Source organism: Pantherophis guttatus, chromosome 6 (assembly GCF_059756535.1).
Source record: "Pantherophis guttatus breed Tessera chromosome 6, ASM5975653v1, whole genome shotgun sequence".
In the NCBI taxonomy this organism is placed as follows: Eukaryota; Metazoa; Chordata; class Lepidosauria; order Squamata; family Colubridae; genus Pantherophis; species Pantherophis guttatus.
This window is the reverse complement of record NC_142068.1, coordinates 18,536,734-18,560,956: the sequence shown is the minus strand read 5'-3', so window position 1 is coordinate 18,560,956 and position 24,223 is coordinate 18,536,734. Positions and strand designations below refer to the sequence as shown.

At 44.0% G+C, this 24,223-nt stretch overlaps 1 protein-coding gene across 1 annotated transcript in view; it reads right to left on the bottom strand.

The window, feature by feature from the left end:
• SLC7A14 (solute carrier family 7 member 14) overlaps nucleotides 1–24,223 on the bottom strand; it is a 72,542-nt gene that overhangs the window by 13,388 nt on the left and 34,931 nt on the right. Inside the window, exons 3-5 of the mRNA XM_087872070.1 lie at nucleotides 17,597–17,833; nucleotides 16,017–16,234; nucleotides 1,596–1,742 (exon numbers count right to left, since the gene is read on the bottom strand). Coding sequence (XP_087728196.1) covers nucleotides 1,596–1,742; nucleotides 16,017–16,234; nucleotides 17,597–17,833 — 602 coding nt within the window. The remainder of the gene's footprint in view (nucleotides 1–1,595; nucleotides 1,743–16,016; nucleotides 16,235–17,596; nucleotides 17,834–24,223) is intronic.

Sequence of the window (24,223 nt, the reverse complement as noted above, 5' to 3'; positions counted from 1 at the left end):
ACTCTGCTACACAAAATTAAACATCTCTTTAGTACTATTTCCTTTTTTTTAAAAAAACAGAACTTTTAGTTTTGCAAATTTAAAAAGGAGATAATTCCATACTATAAAAGAAAGTTTAAACCTGCAACAAATGTTAGCTGCCCTTATACTGTAATTTATTGGTGACTAAATTCTGGCTTCATTGACTGAAAAGGAGTCACGTCTTGCCGTTGGCTCAGCTACTGAGAAGTTGTGGAATGTTTATGAATATTCCAATAGCTCAGATTTTTTTTAAAAAAAACATCAGTATGCAAAGCCAAAGGATAAATGGAGTTGTTGGATAAGGCAGCATTTTACAACAACAGTTAACTGTAAGTACATGAAAGATGTGCATGGGAGGATTATTTAAATAGGGACAATATGTAATCCAAGCAGTATGTGCCTTCTGTATGAATAATGAATGTGTGTGTGTAAAATGGAATGTGAATGTAGAATAGGCAAAGACAAAATTAGAAATAGCAAACATATCTCATTCTTTGTTAACAAGCCTGGACTAACATCTTTCACTGCCTGGATAGGACAAGAAATTCCTCCCTCCCTCCCATCTTTCAGGTTATTTTATTTTCTCAGACAGAAAATGTTACAAATGTCTTTCTCTCCTTCCTGTCACTCAAACTGTAATAATAATAAAATAATATTATAATAATAATAAAATAATGATAATAATTGAATTTCCCATTCAATTATCGGTTAAAATTCCTTTGTCTTTTCATAAAAGTCAAAACTAGCTGTTCCACACTGAATTTGAATAATGTGCATTTACTCTGCTGGTTGGTAACACAACACCAATATCCTTAACATTCTCTAAGGCAGTGATGGCTCACCTTTTCCGGATCAATTGCCCAAAGTGTATGCTTGCGGGCGCGAATGCTCGCACGCATGCCAGAATGGCCAAAATGCAATGCGCCCCCCCACATGTGCTCCACCTTGGCGCATGCATGCATGCCCCCACGCACATGCCCCACCCCCGAGCATGCACGGCAGAGACCTGACAACCAGCTGGCTGGGGGGAGGCATGTGCGCATGCGTGGCAGAGCTGAACTGGGGCGATAGCTTGTGTGACCTAAGAGAGGGCGCTGTGTGCCACCTGTGGCATGCATGCCATAGGTTCACCATCACAGCTCTAAGGGATTATCCCCATATTCGTACAGCAGAATTCCAGCTGGTTTTATAAGGCTTTATAAAGCGGTACTAATACTTCACGTGATTTTGATTCTATGCCTCTGTTTATACAACCAAGGATTGTATTAGCTTTTTTTTGGCGGCAACACTTGTGTTTAAGTGATTGTCCACTACTTTAAGAAAAGCCAATAATTCTGATTTCTTTTCCCTTGGAGATATAAATTATTGTGATGCTAGTTGGGAATTGCGGGAGCTGTAACCCAGTGTGTCCTGGTTACCTGGTTGGGAAAATTAACTTCCTAGTGCAGTGCTGAACTGAGAAATATTTGAATCAGGGTTTTTTTTTGTGTGGAAACAGCTGTCACATGCACCTTTTCTCTCCTGCAAAGCAGAAAATTCCATTGAGAAATTTCACCCAGAAATCCATTACTTACAGATACATATGCCACGAGGCATGTGACCAAGGAAGCAGTGATGGCATATGGGATAGATGTATTGGGACTCTTGGCTTCTTCTCCTGTAGTAGCAATGATGTCGAAACCAATGAAGGCATAAAAACAAGTGGCTGCCCCTTGTAGTACCTGCAAGATATTTTTATAATGTTGCTCATTAATGCTATATGATGATGGTTAAAGTTTGTTGTGTCTTTAGTTAAACGTTTTCTTTGGGGTCCTTGGTGCTCTCTGATCTTCGTTGTTTTCTTGCAGGCGTCTCATTACCAAACTAGGTAACAACATCAGCACCATCAGTGCTAACCAAGCTCAGAGAGCACTAAGGACCCCGCAGTTCAACCCTGAGCTAAAAATATTCTCTTCTATCTATAAAAGTTTCCTTCCTGCACTCTCTGTGAATCAATGTAGCCCCCCCTTGTTGCATTCTTTCATAAATTTTCCTGGGTCGAGTAGAATGGCTTCATTTACTGCTTTTCTCTTATTCCCTTTAAAAAAAATAATGGAATAGTTGAACTGCATGGAACTAGATGAAACCATAGGCAAATCAAATGTAAAATCTTGCAAACTAGGAATTTTTAAATTAAGAACATACTGTACTTCAGTAACCGCTCCCAGTTTGCCAGCAGAAGTGCAGTTCTATAGCAAAGAAAATGAATTTGGCATCAGGCTACTGACTATTTAAAGTTCCAAAGTTAGGGGTGCATATTTTTAAGCAACTGCAGCAGAAATTAAGATTCGGTGCCAGGGTGAACTTAACGATAAGTCTAATAATCATACCAGGATGACTACAACATTAGAATGAGGATTTTTCACTGGGAAAGAATATAGGAGAAAGCATTAAAGTGTGTTTACATAGGCTACAAATTCAGTTTGCTTTTTGATTTAAAAAAAAGTCATGGGATTCAACTTGAAGTACAGGTAGTTTTTATTTGGCAATCACAATTGAGACTGGCAACTTGATCACTAAGTGGGATGGTTGCTAACTGGAAAATCATATAAACTCAACTATGTTTACAATTATATTTTAGTTTCTTCACCCACCCTTTGGAACATTTACCCCAGCGTTTGCTTAATTACTAAGAGAATTGTAATGTACATTCATCAGCGAGGAAGAGATTACAAGAGAGTAAGCCAGGGGTGGGATTCAGCCGGTTCAGACTGATTTGGGCGAACCGGATGCTAATTTAAATCTGGTTCGGCGAACTGGTTGTTCCAAGGTCTGGCTAACCCTGCCCATCCCACCCTACCCCTCCCAGGAGTCTCCACGTGGCCCGTTTTGGATGCTAGGTAAGTGCAGGATGCGCGCGGAGGCTCTGGGAGGGCAAAAAATGGGCCTACTGGAAGTGGGCTTGTTTCCAGCCTCCAGAAGCCGTTTTCACCCTCCCCAGGCTCCAGAGGCTTTCCTGGAGCCTCCAGGAGGGTGAAAAATGGGCCTACCAGAAGTACCAGAAGTCTGGAAACGGGCCCATTTCTGGCCCCGGAGGGCACGCAAAGTGAACCGGTTGTTACAACCGGTGAATTCCACCACTGGAGTAAGCCCAAATATGATAGACAAACAGCTGTGCTACTGCATTACTCTCAATGTGTATTCTCCATTGTGTGTCTGTTTACTCTCTTGTAATCCTTTTCTCTCCAATCTTTCCACTCTGTGAGGTGGAGGGACAGAACAACAACAAAAAAAATGGTCAGGCACAGGACAACACATATTGACAGTAATGGCAAACATGTGACTGAGAGAGAAAGATGCTGCAAAGGTCACAAATGCATCCCTTCCTTGCAAAGCCATTTTTTCAGCACTATCATAACTTTGAATGGTGCTGCATGAAGCAATCAGTAAACAAAGTTTATCCGTAAGCATCAACCTAGCAGCATTAGGCAGAATCTAAAGCATTCTGGACCCCACTTCTCTTCTCTTACTCACAAGTAGCCAAATCAAATCTGTTAGGATCTCACCCACTTTAAAGGGATGCATTTTGTTCATTCTCTGGCTGTAAAGTGACAGCCGAAAAAGCAAAGCGGACTTACGACCACAATTGAGCCCAAAATTTATATTGTTAAGTGAGACATTTGTTAAGTAAGTTTTGCATCATTTTACAACCTTTCTTGCCACAGTTCTTAAGCGAATCACTGCAGTTGTTAAGTTAGTAACCCGGTTGTTAAATGAATCTGACTTTTCCATGGACTTTGCTTGTCAAAAGGTGATCACATGTCCCCAGGACATTGCAACCGTCATAAATACGAGTCAGTTGCTAAGGGTCTGACTTTTGATCACATGATCAAAATGGGGATGCTATAATGGTTGTAAGAGTGAAAAATGGTAATTAGTCACTTTTTTTCAGTGCCATTTCGAAAGGTCACTAAATGAACTGTTGTAAATCAAGGATTACCTGTTACCTTCTCTCCCTCCAGAGCTCTGTTTCCAAAGGCATAAAAAATGGGCTCTAGGAGAAAATCCATGGCTGTCCACTTTTAGCTCCAACATGAGCAGTATCTAGTTCATCTGAAATAGGGTTTCATATCCATATTGGGCAACTGCTCCTGTTGTCCTCTATGCCAGCCAAAAATGGCCAGAAATGAACTCATTTCTACACTGGTAGATGCTACATCTCTCCCTAACCTCTACTCCTAGCCTAAGTTTTGTTTTGAAAAAGTTGCCGCAGCATTGTAACTTTAACTCTGCCAACAACCTGTGGACCAACTGGAGTAAATATTTATTTTCCCCTCCCTACATCACGTAGGGGGAGTGAATTTTACAAGGCAAATGTTGGTGTGGGAGTTAATTTCACTCTTACATAGAGTGAATCATTGGACATAGTAAAATAAATAAATACATAAAAAGATTAATCCCACCCTTTCTTCATTCTATCATGAATGTCAAGCTGATTGGAGATAATCTCTTGGAAACTAATAGGAAGATATGTTTGTTTATGTTTGTTTATTTGATTTATATACTGCCCTACTCCCGAAGGACTCAGGGTGGTGAACAGCCACAGGATAAAAACACATAAATACAAAATTTAAAACTGAATTAAACCGAATTAAACAATTTGGCCAAAGACAGATTTAAAACACCCCAATAAATTAAGAACGAATTAAAATTTGCGTTTTAAAAAGGGAAAAAAGGGAAAAATTAGGCCAGGCCAGCCTGATGGAATAAAAAGGCCTTGAGAGCGCAGTGGAAGGTGTGTAGATCCGGGATCCTCCATATCTCTGGGGGGAGCTCATTCCAGATAGTAAGTGCCCCCACAGAGAAGGCTCTCCCCCTGGGGGCCGCCAGTCGACATTGTTTGGCCGATGGCACCCGGAGGAGCCCCTCTCTATGAGAGTGTACCGGCCGGTGGGAGGCTACTGGTGGCAGCAGGCGGTCCCGTAGATAATCAGGTCCTAAGCCATGGAGCGCTCTAAAGGTGGTAACCAAGACCTTGAAGCACACACGGAAGACCACTGGGAGCCAGTGCAGCTCGCACAGGAGAGGTGTTACATGGGAACGCCATGTCGCTCCCATAACCACCCGCGCGGCTGCACTCTGCGCCAGTTGGAGCCTCCGGGTGCTCCTCAAGGGGAGCCCCATGTAGAGAGCGTTGCAGTAGTCCAGGTGGGAAGTGACGAGGGCATGAGGACCGACACTTGTGGCATCCCACATATGAGGCGCCTCGGGGTCGACCTCTGCCCCCCCGCCAACACAGACTGCAACCGGTCGGAGAGAAAGGAAGAGAACCACTGCAACACAGTGCCCCCCACCCCTAACTCTTCCAACCAGTGTAGCATGATACCATGGTTGATGGTATCAAAAGCCGCTGTGAGATCTAATAGGACCAGGACAGAGGAGCAACCTCTGTCCCAAGCCCTCCAGAGATCATCAACCAACGTGACCCATGCCGTTTTCGTACTGTACTCAGGCCTGAAGTCTGACTGGAATGGATCCGTTTAATCCAGGTGCTGGGGGAGCTGTCGCGCAACCACACTCTCAACAACCTTCACCACAAAGCGAAGGTTGGAGACCGGACGGTAATTAGACAACACTACCGGGTCCAGGGAAGGCTTCTTGAGGAGAGGCCTCACCACCACCTCTTTCAAGATGGTGGGGAAGTCACCCTCACTCAATGAAGCATTTATAATCCCCTGGAGCCAGTCTCGCATCATCTCCCGAGAAGCCAGCACTAACCAGGAGGGACACGGGTCCAACAAACATGTGGTTGCGTTCAGTCTACCCAGTCCACGTCATCAGGAGTCACAGGATCAAACTCATCCCAGATAACATTCTCAAGACCTGCCTCAGTCATCCCCCCTGAAACTACCCAGTCGGAGTCCAGGCCTTCCCGAATCTGAGTGATTTTGTCATGCACATACTGTACAAAGTCCTCAGCTCTACCCTCCAAGGGGTCCTCCCGCACTCCCTGGTGGAGCAAGGAGCGGGTCACCCTAAACAGGGTGGCCGGGCGGTTCTCTGATGATGCAATAAGAGCAGCAAAATAATTACACTTTGCTGCTTTTATCGCCACTAGGTAATTCTTAATATGAGATCTTACCAGTGTTTGGTCGGATTCAGAAAGACTGGCCCTCCAACTGCTCTCCAGTCATCTTTTTCGGTGCTTCATCTCCCTCAGCTCCTCAGTAAACCAAGGGGCCAAGTGAGACCGGCGCCGGGTCAGAGGCCGCAAAGGCACGACCCGATCCAAAGCTCCAGCGGCCGCTCTATCCCAGGCAGCCACTAGGTCTCCAGTCGAGGCGTGAGCCAGAGCCTCAGGGAATGGCCCAAGCTCCAATTGGAACCTGTCAGGCTCCATCAGGTGCCTGGGGCGGAACCATCTTACCGGCTCCGCCTCCCTGTGGTGAGGTGCAGCGGTTTGAAGGTCAAGGTGAAGGAGAGAGTGATCCGACCATGACAAGGGCTCGGTGACTATATCCCCTATCTCGAGATCACTCAACCACTGTCCAGAGACAAAAAGCAAGTTCAGCGTGTTTCCCCCCGTGTGGGTAGGGCCATGAATTAGTTGGGTCAGGTCCATAGCCATCATGGAAGCCATGAACTCCTGAGCCACCTCAGATGTCTCACCCACAGATGGCAAGTTAAAATCCCCCATGACCATAAGCCTGGGGGTGTCAACTGCCACCGCGGCGACAACGTTGAGTAGCTCGGGCAGGGCTGCTGCCACGTGGCAGGGAGCCAGGTACGTGATCAGCAAACCCATCTGTACCCCATGACCCTACTTCACAAGGAGGGACTCACATCCGGCAGTCTGAGGAACAGTGGCCTCCCTTGGCCTAAGACCTTCTTTAATGACAACCATCACCCCCCTGCCCCTCCCTTGTGACCTCGGCTGATGGAATACACAGAAACCTGGTGGGCACATTTCAATGAGGGGGACCCCCCCTTCCTGGCCCAACCAGGTCTCCGTAATACCCGTCAGGTCCGCTTCCCCCCTCCTGAACAAGATCACAGATGAGGGGGGCTTTATTTACAACAGACCTGGCGTTGCACAACATCAGCCGAAGGCCCGGGCCCTGAGGATCTGTGCAACCTGGGGAATGAGTAGAGCATTGGGGGCCGGAGCGCACCACCGCTTGAAGACAGCGAGTGTGCGCTCCCGCAACACGATATGGACCCCTGCTCCCGCCATGCCTGCCCCTCCCATCCACAGTACTGATGGCAAAAACATCATCTGGATAAGCTCTAACCCCCTCCTCAACCCCCTAACCCCCACCTCCATGCTGCGCCTCGCAACCAGACCTGGCCCTCTCCTAGGTGGGTTATCCCCCACACCCACAGCCCTAATTCTAATCCGGCCCTCCTCCTCCCTGGAGCCCCTTAAAAGTTTAGCTAAAAATTTATGTAAAAAACCTCTCAACCCCCTCTTCGCTGCATTCCACCTCTCTGGGTTCCAAAGCCTGTCATCAAGGTAGGCCCTCGATAATGTGGAGGGCCAGACCTGCGAGAGGGGGGAGTCTCGCAGCGCAAGAAGTTCGGCGGCCGAGTGCATCCAAAAAACTGGAAAAGGTGGAAATGTCATCTGGCCAGGGTTCCATACAGTAGTCTAAGACATCCTGGAAACGGAGAGGCAGCAAACTCAAGACGTGGGTAAAACTGGACTCCACTGTCCTCTCACGACAGTGGGAGAAGTCTCGTGCCATTTCGACAAAACTCAGAGGGTGCCCCTCCAGGCCATCCTCTCACGATGGCTAGCCAAGATGGAGTTGGCTATGGAGAGATTCCATAGTCTGTCCTCTCTGGTAGGGAAACGGCAGTCGAAAACCGGACTCCCTCAGAGCCCACATCATATCTGTCCATTCTCCACACAATCAAGGGCACAGGTGGAATAGAGCCAGTCCAGAAGGCAGAATAGCAAACCCGGGGGAGTGGATGATACACGGAAGGAGACGAAAGGAGATGGCTTGCAAGGCAGAAGGCGGCTGGGGTGGTGACCATGATAAGGCCTACACAGGCCAACAAAGGGGAGGGAGGGGGGAATGGCCCGAGGCAGCCCTAAGACCAACCCTCGGCCGTCCTCCAACCTCTCCCATTCCCTGGGTCTTCCAGCATTTGGTCATTTCATATCCCCAGTCTGCAGCCCCAGTCTCAAACGGGGCCTCCGGATTCCTGCAGGAAAATGGGCCAGCAGAAAATGAGCCACCCCCTAACAGGTCCAGCCTATTCCAGAATAGAAGCCAGCAGCCGTCATCCTCGGTAGCAGCTGGCTGCCGCCCCCTCGCCTCCACCATCGTCCAGTGGCAACTGACACCCCCGCGGCCATTGCCAATGCTGACGCCGCTTCCACTAGGGCTCCCACCATACTCCAGAGTCCCCAGGAGCCTTAAAAAGCCCCAGAGAAGCCAGGGATCCAGGGGAGCCACTGTATCACCACTGCCACCGTCACTGCAGAGTCGCCGCCGCCGGCCCATGCCGGAGGGAGAGAAAAGTGCCGCCAGTCAAGCCGCTACCGCTGTCACCCCACGGCGCCTTCAAATGGCCGTTTCTTCCTCGCCCCGATGTCCTGGAGGGCGAAAAACCCCTCAATAGGCCAGGAAGAAGACCCCTTTGTTAGGACTGGGGGCCAGGGTGGACATTTTGGCCCCAGGAACCTCCGAAAATCGCCAGGATCACACCATCCTCCGAGAGTGTCTCAGGCAAGATCCGCCATCTTGGGCATGCGCAGGAGGAAAATATGGGAGGGTGCTAAAGAGAATTTGACCCATTTTCTGTGCATAAGCCAGGGTGATTTTATAATAAGAGGAGACCTTGGTATGGTTTTATTAGACAACCGTTCCTATCAAGCCTGATTTTTGCTTGCATCACTGTTGGTTTCAATGAGCAAGTCATCTGCCTTTTGGTGCTATGCAGTGAATCATGCATTGCTTAATTAGTTTGTTAAGTCCCCATCTCTTCAGAGAGCAAGATAATTATGTTTTATGAATTGCTAATATCACCCTCCTGAGTAATTCCCTTTGGAGCGCTTTCCATTTTGACAATTTAGGAAAGAAGTGTTGTCTTTTGGGTTTACCTGAATGAAATTCAGGCAGGAGCATAACGGGAGGGTTAATTTGAAAATGAGCAGTAAAAGAGAAGCATGTTTCTGTACATAACAGAAAGGAAAGGAAAGGAAAACATTGAGAAGTGTTGAGGAGCTGAGGGGTGTGTGTGAGAGAGAGTCAGGGAATTCCAGACCGGAAAGAATTAATCTAATCTAAACCTGCCAATCTAGATAAAGGAGGGAGATCAGCCTAACCTTGAAAATTCAAATTCTGAGCAACTAATTTGAAACAGAAAGGTCATTCTCTCTCATAAATGAGCTCTTTTGCCTCAGGCCTTTTGCTTTGCATCACAGGGAGAGGCACCTCGTCTGGAGAAAAATTGGAGAATTAGAAGGCAATAATCTAGGACAGGGTCAGCAACCTGCAGCTCTGGAGCCGCATGTGGCTCTTTCACCCTCTGCTGTGACTCCCTGTCACTCAAAATATGCATCACAACCGTCAATGTGTGACACCCACCGGCACGTGATTTATTGAGTTTTTCAACCCCCGGTAGGCCAACCATGGATAAATCCAAGAAAAGAAAATTTCAGAAGAAAACAGAATGTTTAATCCAACTATATATGCTAGTTTTGTGGCCGCTCAAGAAATAGTCAGGGTTTTGTGGCTCCCGGTGTTTTCTTTTCTGTGGGAAACAGGTCCAAATGGCTCTTTGAGTATTTAAGGTTGCAGACCCCTGATCTAGGAAAATGTGGAACTTGATGAAAATTAGGATCTTTGTATTTATATATGGGAGTGACCTAGCCTATTTTGTTATGACATCGGTTCTATTTTGTTTCCCTCTATTATATGTGGTTGTTCTTGAAATATTAACTAATTATAAATTAAAGCCTGTAAGATCCATTCCCCCCCCTTCCTCCTACTGTCTTCAAGCATCAATTACTTCCTTGGTTCAAAACATCTGCTCTTGCCAAGGTCTTGTCCTGATGACTGAAGGCTGTTGGAAGTTGGAATAGGCTGAAGCTCAACCTTGACAAAGCCAAGTGGCTGTATTTGGACCATTCAGGTCTGAAGATGTTCCAACTTTAGTCCTAAATGGCAGCATTTTCCCCTTATACATTGGTGTACAAATTGGGAGTCTTTTCGGCTCCTAGCTCCTGCTTCAGCAGCACCACAGGGCAGCTGTGGCCAGGAAAGGTTTTGCACAAATTCATCTAGTATAGGTAGTGCTTTTTCAAGAGGCAACTGGACTTTCTGGTTTTTCTTTGAAGATGTTTCACTTCTCATCCAAGAAGCTGCTTCAGCTCTTACTGGATAGTGGGGAATGGAAGGATTTATTATCATAATGAGTTCATAAATCCTTCCATTCCCCACCATCCAGTCAGAGCTGAAGAAGCTTCTTGGATGAAAAGTGAAACATCTTCAAAGAAAAAGAAAGAAAGTCCAGCTGCCTCTTGAAAAAGCACCTTTGGGACAACCATGACCTGGACGACTGAGAATCTTCATAGACATCTCATGTAAGTAGTCCTTGATCTACGACCATGATTGGGTGCGCAATTACTGCTGTAAGTTATGATATTTAAACAGGTTGCCCAATGACTGTCTGATTTTACGGGTTTTTTGTGGTGGTTTTTAAGTGAACATGGTGATTGGAAAGTAAACACTGTGATCATTAAGGGAACCTGTTGTTCGTTACGGGATGGTTTTTTTGCAAGAAACTGGAAGTGAATGCCAGTTGCCAACAAAAAAATGGTAAATCCCAGCTCTGTAAATGGGTACGAAATGTGCGTCATTTGCCAAGCGTTCAAATGTAGTCACGTGACTAACTGGGGCACGGCCATTGGAACTTCAAATCCAGGGCATAAGTAACTTTCTGGGAGTTTGTCGTAACTTTGAACGGTTGCTAAAGCAACCAGTCATAAGTCAAGGACTACCTGTATTTCAATTACACCCATTTATGGTCATCTTGCATTTGGATTATTGCAAATTCTAAGCATGCCACAATATACCCCTCTTACACTTCTGCTTCATGGCTTGTATGGTTACCAATAAATTTCCAAGAGTAATTCAAAGTGGTTATCACATACAAGGCCAGTGGTGGGTTGCCCCCGGTTCGGACCCGGTTCGGCAAGAACCGGTAGTAAAACCGGCAGGAGGCCCCGCCCACTGCCCCGGATGTCATCATCGGCAATCTGCGCATGCGCAAAAGCGATCCCGTTGCGAACCGATAGTAAAAGTAAGTAGAACCCACCCCTGTACAAGGCCCTTTATGGCATGGGGCCTAGTTTTTTGTTTTGTTTTGTTTTTTTAATTTGATTTATATGCCGCCCTTCTCCGGAGACTCAGGGCGGCTTACAATGCGTTAAGCAATAGCCTTCATACTTTTGTATATTTATACAAAGTCAGCTTATTGCCCCCACAAACTGGGTCCTCATTTCACCTACCTTAGAAAGGATGGAAGGCTGAGTCAACCATGAGCCTTGGAGAGATTCGAACCAGCAAGTAATTGCAGGCAGCTGTGTTAATAAAAGGGTGCTTAGACCACTGTACTATCAAGGCTCTAGTTACCTCAGGGATCATCTATCTTTTGTAGTTTTGCTCAGCCTTTACAAACTGACAGAGTCACCTTGCTCCAGGCCCCATACATTAAATACAGTCATCTGATAGCACTCAAAGGGTGGACCTTCTCTTCCATAATCCCTGTCTCTTTGAATGATATTTCCTTACCATACCCCAAGCTTTGTATAGCTGCCCTGTTGCCCCACCTGGGAGGGCTTTGGGGTTATGAGGGGTAATAGATTCCTTGTGGGATGTTTGTTAGAAGTTGTATCATTTCCCCAGACATCTGCTTTTTGTATTGTTTTTGTTGCATTGTTTGGAGTGGTTTATATCGGGGGTGTCAAACTCAAGATCCGTGGGCCGGATCCAGCCCGCGAGGTACTTAGATCTGGCCCACAGGGCTGCCCTGGAAACACCGAAGGACCGGCCTGCAGTGCCTCTGCCAGTGAAAAGGAAGCTCTGGAGGATTGCTCCATTTTTGCTGGCAAAAGGTTGCAGGAGGCCATCACAGCCAAAACTGGAGCTCAGGAGCACGTTTTCACTGGCAGAGCGCTCGGGCTGCCACAGATGACCCCAGCATGAGTGACATCGAGCTGGCTATGCCCCCCTGGTCCCCCCCGAAGTCAAACACAACTCTGATGTGGCCTTCAATGAAATCGAGTTTGACACCCCTGGTTTATATTGTCCAATGCTCAGAATTGTGATGGACTTGGCCAACCTATACATTTACTGAATACAGATAATCCTCGACTTGCAAAAGTTCATTTAGTGTCTGTTAGAATGGCACTGAAAAAAGTGACTTATGACCGTTTTTCATACTTACGACCATGGCAGCATCCTCATGGTCACATGATCAAAATTCAGATGCTTGGCAACTGCCTCATAGTTATGACTGTAGCGGTGTCCTGGGGTCATGTGATCACCTTTTGTAACCTTCTAACAAGCAAAGTCAATGGAGAAGCCAGATTCACTTAACAACCATGTTATAACAACTGCAATATTCACTTAACAACTGTGGCAAGAAAGGCCATAAAATAGGACAAAACCTACTTAGCAAATGTTTCCCTTAGCAACAGAGATTTTGGGCTCAATTGTGGTCGTATGTCGAGGACTACCTGTACACAAACAAATTCCTATCATCCCCAAACTCTGGATGTATTAACCAAGGTTGGTAGGTTCTACAGTCCAAGCAATCTCTGAAAATCAATTACGGTCTTACTAGCAATGCTGTGAAATATATTAGGGTTGGGGACCTCACTGACTCCTACTGATAGAAGAAAGCATTTTAATCTCCGAAGCACCCGTCTCTCCAGAGAATATTCTGAAGGCACATGGGATGCTGCAACTGTTAACTGAATCCCCATGGAGGGATGAACAGCACAACAACATAAAATCTAACTAACGATTTGGAAAATCTACCTGCAATTGAAATGAATGTAATTATTATTCCACAGCCCACTGTGTTTTGGACTCAAATGGTCCTTCCAGCGGTGGGTTTCCAATATTCTTACCACCGGTTTGCCCGGTGTGTGCACGCTCACTTTGTGCGTGCATGTGCCTTCCACACATGCGCTTTGCTCGCTCGCGCATCTTCTGCACATGCGCCCAGCCTCAAAAACGTACCTAAATAGGACAGCATAGCGCCAGGGCAGGTGGCCAGGCCCACCCGCGATCTCCATCAGCAGTTCGCATGAACTGGCTGAATACCACCTCTGGGTCCTTCAGGGCATTGGGCATACAATACAGACTCAAGCATAGTGGCTTTTGAGTCCAAAAAGGTGAATTGAACACCACTATTTTTATATTTCATTGAAACAACAAAATTGAAATAAATAGGTGGAAGAGAGGCTCTGTGGACATGGAAACAGGCATGATTTGGATTATGTTTTGTAAAATATTGCCTCTGTCAAAATATTGACAGGCTAAAGGTGTATAGTTATAAGATGAGAAGGCAAATTTTGCAGTTCATCCTAGGACACCTTAGGACCGTGATGGTGAACCTATGGCACGCGTGCCACAGGTGGCATGTGAAGCCATATCTGTGGGCACGCGAGCGTTGCCCTGGCTCAGCTGCAGCACGCATGCACAGACCAGCCATCTGATTTTCGGGCCTTCTGGGCCCACTGGAAGTCGGGAAATGGCCATTTCCAGCCTCCAGAGGGCCTCCAGGGGGTTGGGAAAGCCGTTTTCCCCCTCTGCAGGCTCCAAGAAAGCCTCTGGAGCCTGGGGAGGGCAAAAAACGGGCCTACCGGGCCCACCATGCCATCATATGCCAAAAGTGGGGGTCGCACAGGGGGGTCACGTGTGCATGCATGGGGGGTGGGGCGCATTGAATTATGGGTGTGGGCACTCACACACGTGATCCCCCTGGGCTCCTCCCACTTTTAGCACATGACAGCAAAAAGGTTAGCCATCACTGTCTTAGGACATTCTAGTACAAATCCAAGTTCAGCTACAAAATTCTGTGATGGCTTAGGCCTTTATATTTAGAAAAAGGAATGGGATATAAGCTGAATGACAAATAAGCCACTTTCTAGTGTACCCCAAACCCTTCAGCAGTCTAATTTTGGAGGAATTGCTTTTTAAAGTAATTTATTGTTATTATTGGGCAATTCAGACTCTAATAAGAATATTTGTTATCTAAATGTGGTCAGGGTGAATGACACCTATGTTCATTAATTCTCCCATTATATAAATTTTCAAAACATGATTTGTTCTGCTTTGTTCTTTTAAATAAACACCTATCCTAAAACTTGTTATTGTTGTCATGAGGATGCTGAACATATTTATGCGCAATTTGCATATTTAGTGTATTTTATTCAGTTAATAGTATAAAGGTTATTTTTTCTTATTTTTGTAAATACAAATTTGCAATCTGTTCTACATTGTCATCTGTATAATTTGAATTATTATGCTTTCTTATAATAATAAACAAAGTCTAACATGTGTCATTTGGTGGATAAAAATAAAAGGCTCCTTTGAATCTCAGTCATTTCACAAATGCTATATCTTACAATTGATACTGTTTACTTAGTATCCTAGTATAATTTATGTTGATTGCTTATTTAGTATCCATGACTTTCACTAAGTGTTGTATCCAGTGGTGGGTTTCAAAATTTTTTACAATTGGTTCTGTGGGTGTGGCTTGGTGGACGTGGCATGGCTTGATGGGCGTGGCTTGGTGGGCCTGGCAGGGGAAGGATATGTAAAATCTCCATTCCTTCCCCACTCCAGGGGAAGATTACTGCAAAAACCCCATTTCCTCCCGATCAGCTGGGACTCGGGAGGCAGAGAATAGATGGGGGTGGGGCCAGTCAGAGTTGGTATTTACCGGTTCTCCAAACTACTCAAAATGTCTGCTACCGATTCTCTAGAACTGGTCAGAACCTGCTGAAACCCACCTCTGGTTGTATCTATCTTTTATGATAAATGTATTTTACAATGATTAGGATCAGAGATGGTATTCAGCCGGTTTGGGCAAACTGGTAGCGGCGACTGAGGGTGGCCTGCCCACTTGCCCGGACGTAATGCTATCCTTTTTAGGCATGTTTCAAGGCCGGCCGTATGCACAGAAGGCGCTGGCATGAGCAAGCGCATATGCAGAAGGCTGGGCGCAGAAGGCGCACACACGAAGTGAGTGTGCACGCGCATAGCAAAGCGGTGGTAAGTATATGTGAAACCCACTGCTGATTATGATAATGATCTATCACTATTGTATTTTATACTGAGAGCTTATGCACCGGAGACAAATTCCTTGTGTGTCTAATCACACTTAGCCAATAAAGAATTCTATTCTATATGCTCACAGTTTTCTGGACAAAAATAATAGATGAATTTGCTATGCTATCATGAGGGATGTCTTTTCAATTTCCTACTCTTTCCCTATACCTGGAATTTTCTGCTTGTCTCTCACTGATATGCTAGCCAATAAGAATTCTACTTAGGTTCCAAATTCAGACAATCCACGTAACTTTACATTAACATCTCAAAAGGACACCAGTTTTTATGGATCTTTCTAATGAAGAATGGAGGATAGCCATGAGTTTTGTAGCAAAGTCTGCTTAAGTGGGTTATAGATTTTCATTTAATCAAAACCATTGATAATATACTGTCAACTACATAGAGCAGAGGTCTTCAAACTTGGCAGCTTTAAGACTTGTGGACTTCAACTCCCAGAATGCTATGCTGGCTGGAGAATTCTGGGAGTTGAAGTCCACAAGTCTTAAAGCTGCCAAGTTTGAAGACCTCTGACATAGAGCAATTGGCTGTAGAATTCTTGGAACTGAAGTCCACATGAATTAAAGTTACCAAGGTTGAGAGCTCTATCACCATTTCCCAATTTTCCTTCTATCGATTTGTCATAAAATGTTCACTCACCCCTGACCATCCAAATGGCAGGAACTGCCCCTCAGACCAGTATTCTCCATTCACATAGGTAAATCCTGCAATCATGATGAAGATCCACACAGCCAAATTGATCACATTCAACACATTGTTCAGTCCTACTGAGTTTTTCACTCCCAAAGCAACTATGATAGTTACAATCACTGCAATAACCAAAGCTAGTAGATCAGGGTAGGACTCTTCCCCTTTACCTGTGAAGAGAAAAATGATGAGCAATTCCAAAAATCTAGACAGAATCAATATAATGGCAGAAAAAATAATTTCTCAGAAGATTTCTCTATAAGCATTTACTCCCATGGTAGGCTATGCTCATCCATAGTTAACAGGACAGCTACATGACAATGATATCACATAGTTATCCTCATAGCTTCTCTGTGTTTTTCCCCATCTTTCTGTGGGACCTTTAGAAAACTTAGAATATAGAAAAACAGAGTTGGAAGGGACCTTCCATTCAGACAAATGGTTGTCTAATCTCTTCTTAAAAATTTCCAGTGTTGGAGCATTCACAACTTCTAGAGGCAAGTTGTTCCACTGAATAACTGTTCTAACTGTCAGGAAATTTCTCCTTAGTTCTAAGTTGCTTCTCTCCTTGATTAGTTTCCACCGATTGCTTCTTATCCTACCCTTAGGTGCTTTGGAGAATAGCTTGACTCCTCTTCTTTGTGGCAGCCCCTGAGATATTGGAACACTGCAATCATGTCTCCCCTAGTCCTTCTTTTCATTAAACTTTAAAAAAAAACAACAACAAAAACACGTGTCCAAACTCCAACTGTCATTTAATAATTTTATTTTTCCAGAGGAAAGGACAAAGTGATGCCCTTCCCATGCCATGCACAGAAGTGGGCCAGAGTAGAAGTTGAATCTTTCTCCAACACTGGTAATAGGGCAACATTCTTTCTGTTATTGAAAAAGTCAAAAGATTCTGTTGAGAGGTACAGATACACCATGTGTAGTGTATACTTTCTGAATCCCAAACCTTGCCATCTGAAGCATCTGTCTCATGCTGCCCAGTAGTAGGTAAAGGTAAAGGTTCCCCTCGCACATATGTGCTAGTCATTCCTGACTCTAGGGGGTGGTGCTTATCTCCGTTTCAAATCCAAAGAGCCAACGCTGTCTGAAGACATCTCCGTGGTCTTGTGGGCGACATGACTAAATGACAAAGGCGCATGGAATGCTGTTACCTTTCAACCAAAGGTGGTCCCTATTTTTCTACTTGCATTTTTTACATGCTTTTGAAGTGCTAGGTTGGCACAAGCTGGGACAAATAACTGGAGCGCACCCCTTTACACGGCACTAGGGATTCGAACCACTGAACTGCCGACCTTTCAATTGACAAGCTCAGCATCTTAGCCCCTGAGCCATCGCATCCCTGCCCAGTAGTAGAATTGACCCTATATATTGCATATTAACTTGGAGTCTGCAAACATTGAAATGGAACCCCTGAAATTATTACCAACATCCTGGCATATTTACTTTCCAGCAAGAATTCACTTGCTTTTCAGAGTCCAACTAACATGATCAGGCATAAAAAAAAAAATTCAGGACATTCTCACCCAATCCATTCAAAGTCCCAACGCTGTCAATCATCCAGTGACTGATGGTGTGATTGGCCAGGGAGTCAAACATGCTGCTGAGAGCACTGGCACCAGCTGCTGTACCAATCAAATATTCGAGGATTAGGTTCCATCCAATAAAAAAAGCTACAAACTCCCCCACCGTCACATAGCTGTAGGTGTAGGCGGAGCCTGTTGTTTTGGGTACCCGAACTCCAAATTCAGCATAACAAACTCCTGAATGGAGACAAGAAATAGATGCAACCATCAATAATTAGAATGCAGACAGAAGAAAGCAAACAAAATTCAAATCCTATCAAATATCCTCTCATCAAAAATGTATAATTTGCAAAGCAATTAGATTTTGGGAAGCACGTGGCATTCTTAAATCAGGTTTTAAATTCTTGTAATGAAAAGGATGTGATACTCACACATAGGCTTGGTCACTTGTGACCTTCTCATCTGAATCTGAGTTACTTCAAATGTAAATTCTGCTATTTTGCTACCCTTTCAAGGAACTGGAATGCTCCAATAATGCAAGTGGGGTGGAGCAGCAGGATGAATTAAATTTTAAGGCATTGGGGAGTCTTATCTCACAAACATATTTTCTGCACATCATTGGCCTGCAGGTATGCCCCTGAATACAATTTTACATTTAAAAGAACATGGGGTAACAAATAGCCATTTCTCATACAAAATAATGCCATAAATGTCTAAAGCATTATGATTATTTATTTATTTATTTATTTATTTTTTATTAAATTTGTATACCACCCTTCTCCTGCTGGACTCAGCCAAAATAAAATATAAAATACAAAATTTGTATACCGCCCTTCTCCTGCTGCACAGCCAAAATAAAAAACATCCCAATACAAAATTTAAAATTTGTTAAAAGAATTACACAACTTTGGCCCAAAATTTAAAACATCCCAACTAAAACCCATAGACAATTAAAAATCTAACATCTCAAAAGGGGGGGGGGGTACACCAGCCCTGCTTGGTGGAAAAGAAAAGTTTTTAGGGCACGGCAAAAAGCCCGGAGATCTGGTATCATGTGTATCTCTGGGGGCAAATCGTTATCACGCTTTGGTATACGCATCTGGTATCATGCGTAACTCCGGGGGCAAATCGTTCCAGAGGGCAGGTGCTGCCACAGATAAGGCCCTCCCCCTGGGGGTCGCCAGCCACCAGCCAACACTGCCTGGCTGACGGCACCCTGAGGAGTCCCCCCTCTGTGGGAGCGTACTGGCCAGTGGGAGGCTATCGGCAGCAGAAGGCGGTCCCGCAAATACCTTATTATTATGCTAAATTATATATCTATTCTTCTGATAATACTCTCTACTGCCCCATTGCTCCCTAAATTAAGTTTTTGGGGAGTTTTTTTATCCAATAATAAGATGGAATTCTAGCTATTTTATTTCATCCATTTTTGCAACAAAGCCATTGAATGCGTTAAACGGTGCAGACGTTAATGGTTCCTTATGGTACAAGTTCGTATTGCCAAAGATCTGGGAGATCTTTCAATCTCTTTTTAAATGCACTCTCGGAAATAACAGCTTTCAAAGGGATATTTGAGACTTTTATTGCTATCAATGATGTTCAGGGACAAGGGAGTTTGAACAAGAACACAGAAGCAAAACAAAAAACCCCACCAATTCGCACCACCCCTCACCCACAGCTGACCCTTCAAACCCTGGCTTGCATATAAAGTAATATTCAAAGCTGATTAAAAATGCATGCAGTCGACAAATGCAAGAGAGGAACAGTGTCTGAAAGATTTATGAAACAGATGCCACGGGTGTTCAATTCCAGGCTTGGACTTGCTATGACTCAAAATGAAGTTGGCTACTAATTTTTGCCTGGGGGGGAAATAAGGTTTAATGAAAGATGAACCTTTTCTGGGTTATATAATCTAAAAAGGATTAGATCTGGTTGGTGCTCTGATGGAAGACTATAAGAAAAATCGTAGAACTGTAGGTTAAAGCTGGGAGGTTGGGAAAAAAGAAGAAAGAAACCCATGGGAGTAGGGTTATCAACTCCTTCTGCAGTGTTGCTGAGAAAATTGTCTAGATGACGCAGTTTCTAAAATTGAGCGCTCGTTAAGAAGAAACTAAAGAGCTGGTTATAGTTTTGGTATGAAACATTTGCATAGACTCTTTAGAAAGAATGCAGAGAAGAGCAACAAAGATGATTAGAGGACTGGAGGCTAAAACATATGAAGAACGGTTGCAGCAACTGGGTATGTCTAGTTTAATGAAAAGGACTAGGGGAGACATGATAGCAGTCTTCCAATATCTCAGGGGCTGCCACAAAGAAGAGGGAGTCAAGCTATTATCCAAAGCACCTGAGGGCAGGACAAGAAGCAATGGGTGGAAACTAATCAAGGAGAGAAGCAACTTAGAACTAAGGAGAAATTTCCTGACAGTCAGAACAATTAATCAGTGGAACAGCTTGCCTCCAGAAGTGTAAATGCTCCAGCACTGGAAGTTTTAAAGAAGATGTTGGATAACCATTTGTCTGAAGTGGTGTAGGGTTTCCTGCCTAAGCAGGGGGTTGGACTAGAAGACCTCCAAGGTCCCTTCCAACTCTGTTATTCTACAAGTAGTCCTCAACTTATGACCACAATTGAATCCAAAATGTCAGTTGCTAAGACAGTTGCTAAGTGAGTTTCATGTAGGAGATGACCAGGCTGAGCCCAAGGGATGGGTCAAATGTATCATCAGCCATGAGTCCCTTCACCTACACAAGAGGTTCCATCCACTGTGAATTCCTTATCTACCACCAAATTGCTTTGATGGTTAGTAGTTCAGATTCTTATAAAGAGCTTAAGCTCTTAAGCAATAAATCTTTATAACCATTTTGAACTGCCCGGATCTCCTGATTTTCCTGGCGCATTTTACCTCATTTTATGACCTTTCTTGCTAGAATTGTTAAATGAATTGCTGCAGTTGTTAAGTTAGTAACTTGGCTGTTAAGTGAATCTGGCTTCAACATTGACTTTGCTCATCAGAAGGTCTCAAAGGGTGATCACAAGACCCAAAGACATTGAAACGGTCATAAATACAGTACATGCCAAGTTGCCAAGTGTCTGAAATTTGATCATGTGACCATAAGGATCCTGCAACTGTCATAAGTGTGAAAAAATGGTCATAAGTCACTTATTTCAGCACTGTTGTAACTCTGAACGATCTCTAAATGAATGGTTGTAAGTCGAGGACTACCTACAACTTTCTCTCCCTCCAAAGCTTGTTCCAAGAAATGGGCTCCAGGAGAAAATCCATACCTGTTCAATCCTTTTGGAAAGGCAACCTGAAAGGGAAAGCTGCAAAGACCTCTCAGAGAACTCAACAATTACTCAAAGTCCATAGGTTGCACGAATAACGAATAAGTAGTTAAAGTAATTTACCATATAAATAGAAATAAAGAGATCAAATAATTGTATTCCATTTAAAAGAATCAGACCCAACAAATATTTTAGTAAATATTTGGCATCTGGAAGATGTTGACCATTTTAGACTAATTTTGTGCATGTCCAATTAAAGGTGTTGACATCATCATCATCTTCGTCCTTATTATTACCATTGCTAACAATGCACATGGGCCATAGAAGTGGAAAGACACTGAGAGGCTTCTGGTGAAAAATTCAAGCCAACGGAAATAACAGAACAGAAACATTTTCCTCTCCATCACAGAAAGATGCCAGGAGGCTGCCCCAGAAAAGTTGCTTTTGAGCAGAGATCTAAAATTAGTAAGAGAGATGACATCATGCGAATCTAGTGACAATGAAAAAAAAAATTAAAGCAGATTTCCACTGGATGTTAATTTAAAAATTGAATCATGAGTCCATTAGAAGTAGGCAGGAACAAGACAGATCTGGAGTCATTGCTGTGTTCAGGGTAAAAAGAAGAGAAGGAGAAAACAAGGCAGTCCTTCTTAATGTCCTTTTTCCATATCTTCATTCACCTACATTGGCCAGGGTCACAAATCCTTCCAGCCGGTAGCCATCAGCCATAAATGCCATTTAACTAATAGCAATCAACTTCTAAAAAGAGGTCTGAAAAACTGTACTGAAATAAAAGGGGGAAAGAGAAAAATCTGCATTGTAGTATTCAATCTGGGTCGGACTTGTACTGGAGTCCATCCTCAGGGAATTTCTCTCTAGCAATGTGCTTTGGGCTACTCTCTGTGTGGTATTTATATGGGGCCTGTCTGTGTGTGGATTTTTAGTAGTTGATTGGGGTGTTTACGGCAGATCCTGAAGATGAAACTCAAATACTTTGGCCACCTAATGAGAAGGAAGGACTCACTGGAGAAGAGCCTAATGCTGGGAAAGATTGAGGACAAAAGAAGAAGGGGACGGCAGAGAATGAGGTGGCTGGATGGAGTCACTGAAGCAGTTGGCCTGAGCTTAAATGGACTCCAGAGGATGGTAGAGGACAGGAAGGCCTGGAGGAACATTGTCCATTGGGTCACGATGGGTTGGACAGGACTTTGCAACTAACAACAACAATAAAATTGGCTGTCGTTTCCTTGTGCTGCCAAGCCTTCTCCTCCTAAGTACTTGATAAGCAGTCAGCACTCCTGTTGACTGACGAGTAGCCCAGAGGTGGGATTCACTTATCTTCCCTACCGGTTTGCAAAAATGAGCGTGCCTTCTGCGCATGGCAGCGCATGCGCTGTAGTCACACATTACGTCTGGGCAGGTGGGCGGAGCCTCCCGCAGTTGCCGCTACCGGTTCGCGCAATCTGGAGAGAACTGGCTGAATCCCACCACTGGAGTAGCCCCTTTCCCAGGCTTCAATCGCTTCCCGGGCTGTTTTTGTGCCTACTCATCCCACAATCTTAGTAGCTGCAACATTGAAATTATGTCCTTGTTCCTTGCAATGTGAGGCTACTCATGATTTTGGGTTTCTCCGTCTGACTGCTTTGCTTGTGTTCTTGCAGTCTGATGGTTACTCCCCATCTGTCCTACATAGTCACAGGGGCAATTCATGCAGGGGATCCGGTAGATTACATTGGAAGTATCTCCCACCTCCAAGTGATCTTTGCAAGGCGTAATTTACCATATAAAGAGGAGCTCAAATAATAGCCCAAAGTATACACTTTGCTAAAGAGAAGTTCCTTGAGGATAGGCTCCAGCACTAGTCCGAAAGCTCGGAAGACTAAACCTCTGGTCCTGGTAATCAATCCAGACTGGATTCTGCAACTTTATTCTGGGATAGGTTGCCTTCCTTTGTGAATAATTCTATTGTCTATTCCTAAAGAAGCCAAATTAATAGTTATGTTTAGATAAAGCGCTATGTATTTAAAACAATTATCTTCTAACAGAGCAAAAATATGCTTTGACCTCTCTTGGAAGAAGTCTAGTTTCCTCTTTTTCCCCCCCCTGCTGTGTAAAACAGCAGATTTATGCATCCTGATACTTGGAGGCCTGGCATTATCTGCAAGAAATCCAATTATTCTGCAACCAAGTCATTCGGTGTTATGTGAAAAGAATACAGCTGTTGATTATTAGTTTATTCAGCATTCATGTGGGCTGCGAAGGTTTCTTCCATTTTATTAAAAAAAAACCCAGCAGAGCTTTCAACAAGAGGCTCTAATGTGACTCTGTAATGTTCTTTCGAATTAGGAGCAGATTTGCTCAATTTGGCGTCATTCTTTTTTCTTTTTTAACAAGATCAAAACAGACCTTTTAGATCAATTGGTTGGAAATGGAAACCGGACCATTTAAATTCTTTTCCTGTCTCCAATCATAAGCAATAACAAAAAAAATATGGCTGGTATGATAATCAGTGTGATAATATTTGGGAACCATAAAAACAACTGCGTATTTCGTGGGTTTTTTTTTTTAATCGAACCGGCTATAACTTTAAAAAGCCCTAGCTTTTTAGCTCCTTAAAGCATTTTCCTCATTTCCCCCCCCCCGTTTCTATGCATCTAAAATTACACCTTAGTTGACAAAAGGTGCTTTATTGAATATCGGTCATAACATCTGATCATGCAGCTGTGTTCCAGATGTTTATTTATTTCTTCCACTCTTCGAGCCACTTGTCCTCACTTTGTGGGTTTCTTTCCTTTGCAAGATCCATGTTAGACAAACTACAAGGAGGGAAGATAGAGACTCCCATTTCCATCTACATTTGTCAGCTAGTAAAGGAACACATGGCTTAGCCAATATTTCATTAGATGGGGTGCCTGCTATTTTATAGTTTCTCTTGTGCATTGCATGTAAGCATAAATAAACCCCTGCAATTTACAGTATTTTTCAGGAGTTCTTTTCAATCTGATAGAAAGAGGATTTAATTGAAATTCATTTATTGAAATTCATTTATGTAACATCTTCCCTAGTTGAATGCTGATTAATAGAATACAACAACATTAATGGATGTTATGTGTATCTTTTTTTTCCCAAGACATTTTTTTTCAATGTCTTGTTTGTGGGTCCCCCCCCTTTTTAAAAAAAATATTTTGGGGGTTTGTATTTTAACTTTCCTTGAATAAACTAAATCATCTTCTTTTAAAGACCCCATAATCCCTTGCAGGGTGGAGTCTTGAGCAATTGAATGGAACTGAGTATTGACTGGCCGGATGCCCTTCCTGTTGCCAATGTGGAGTTTTGTTCAGCAG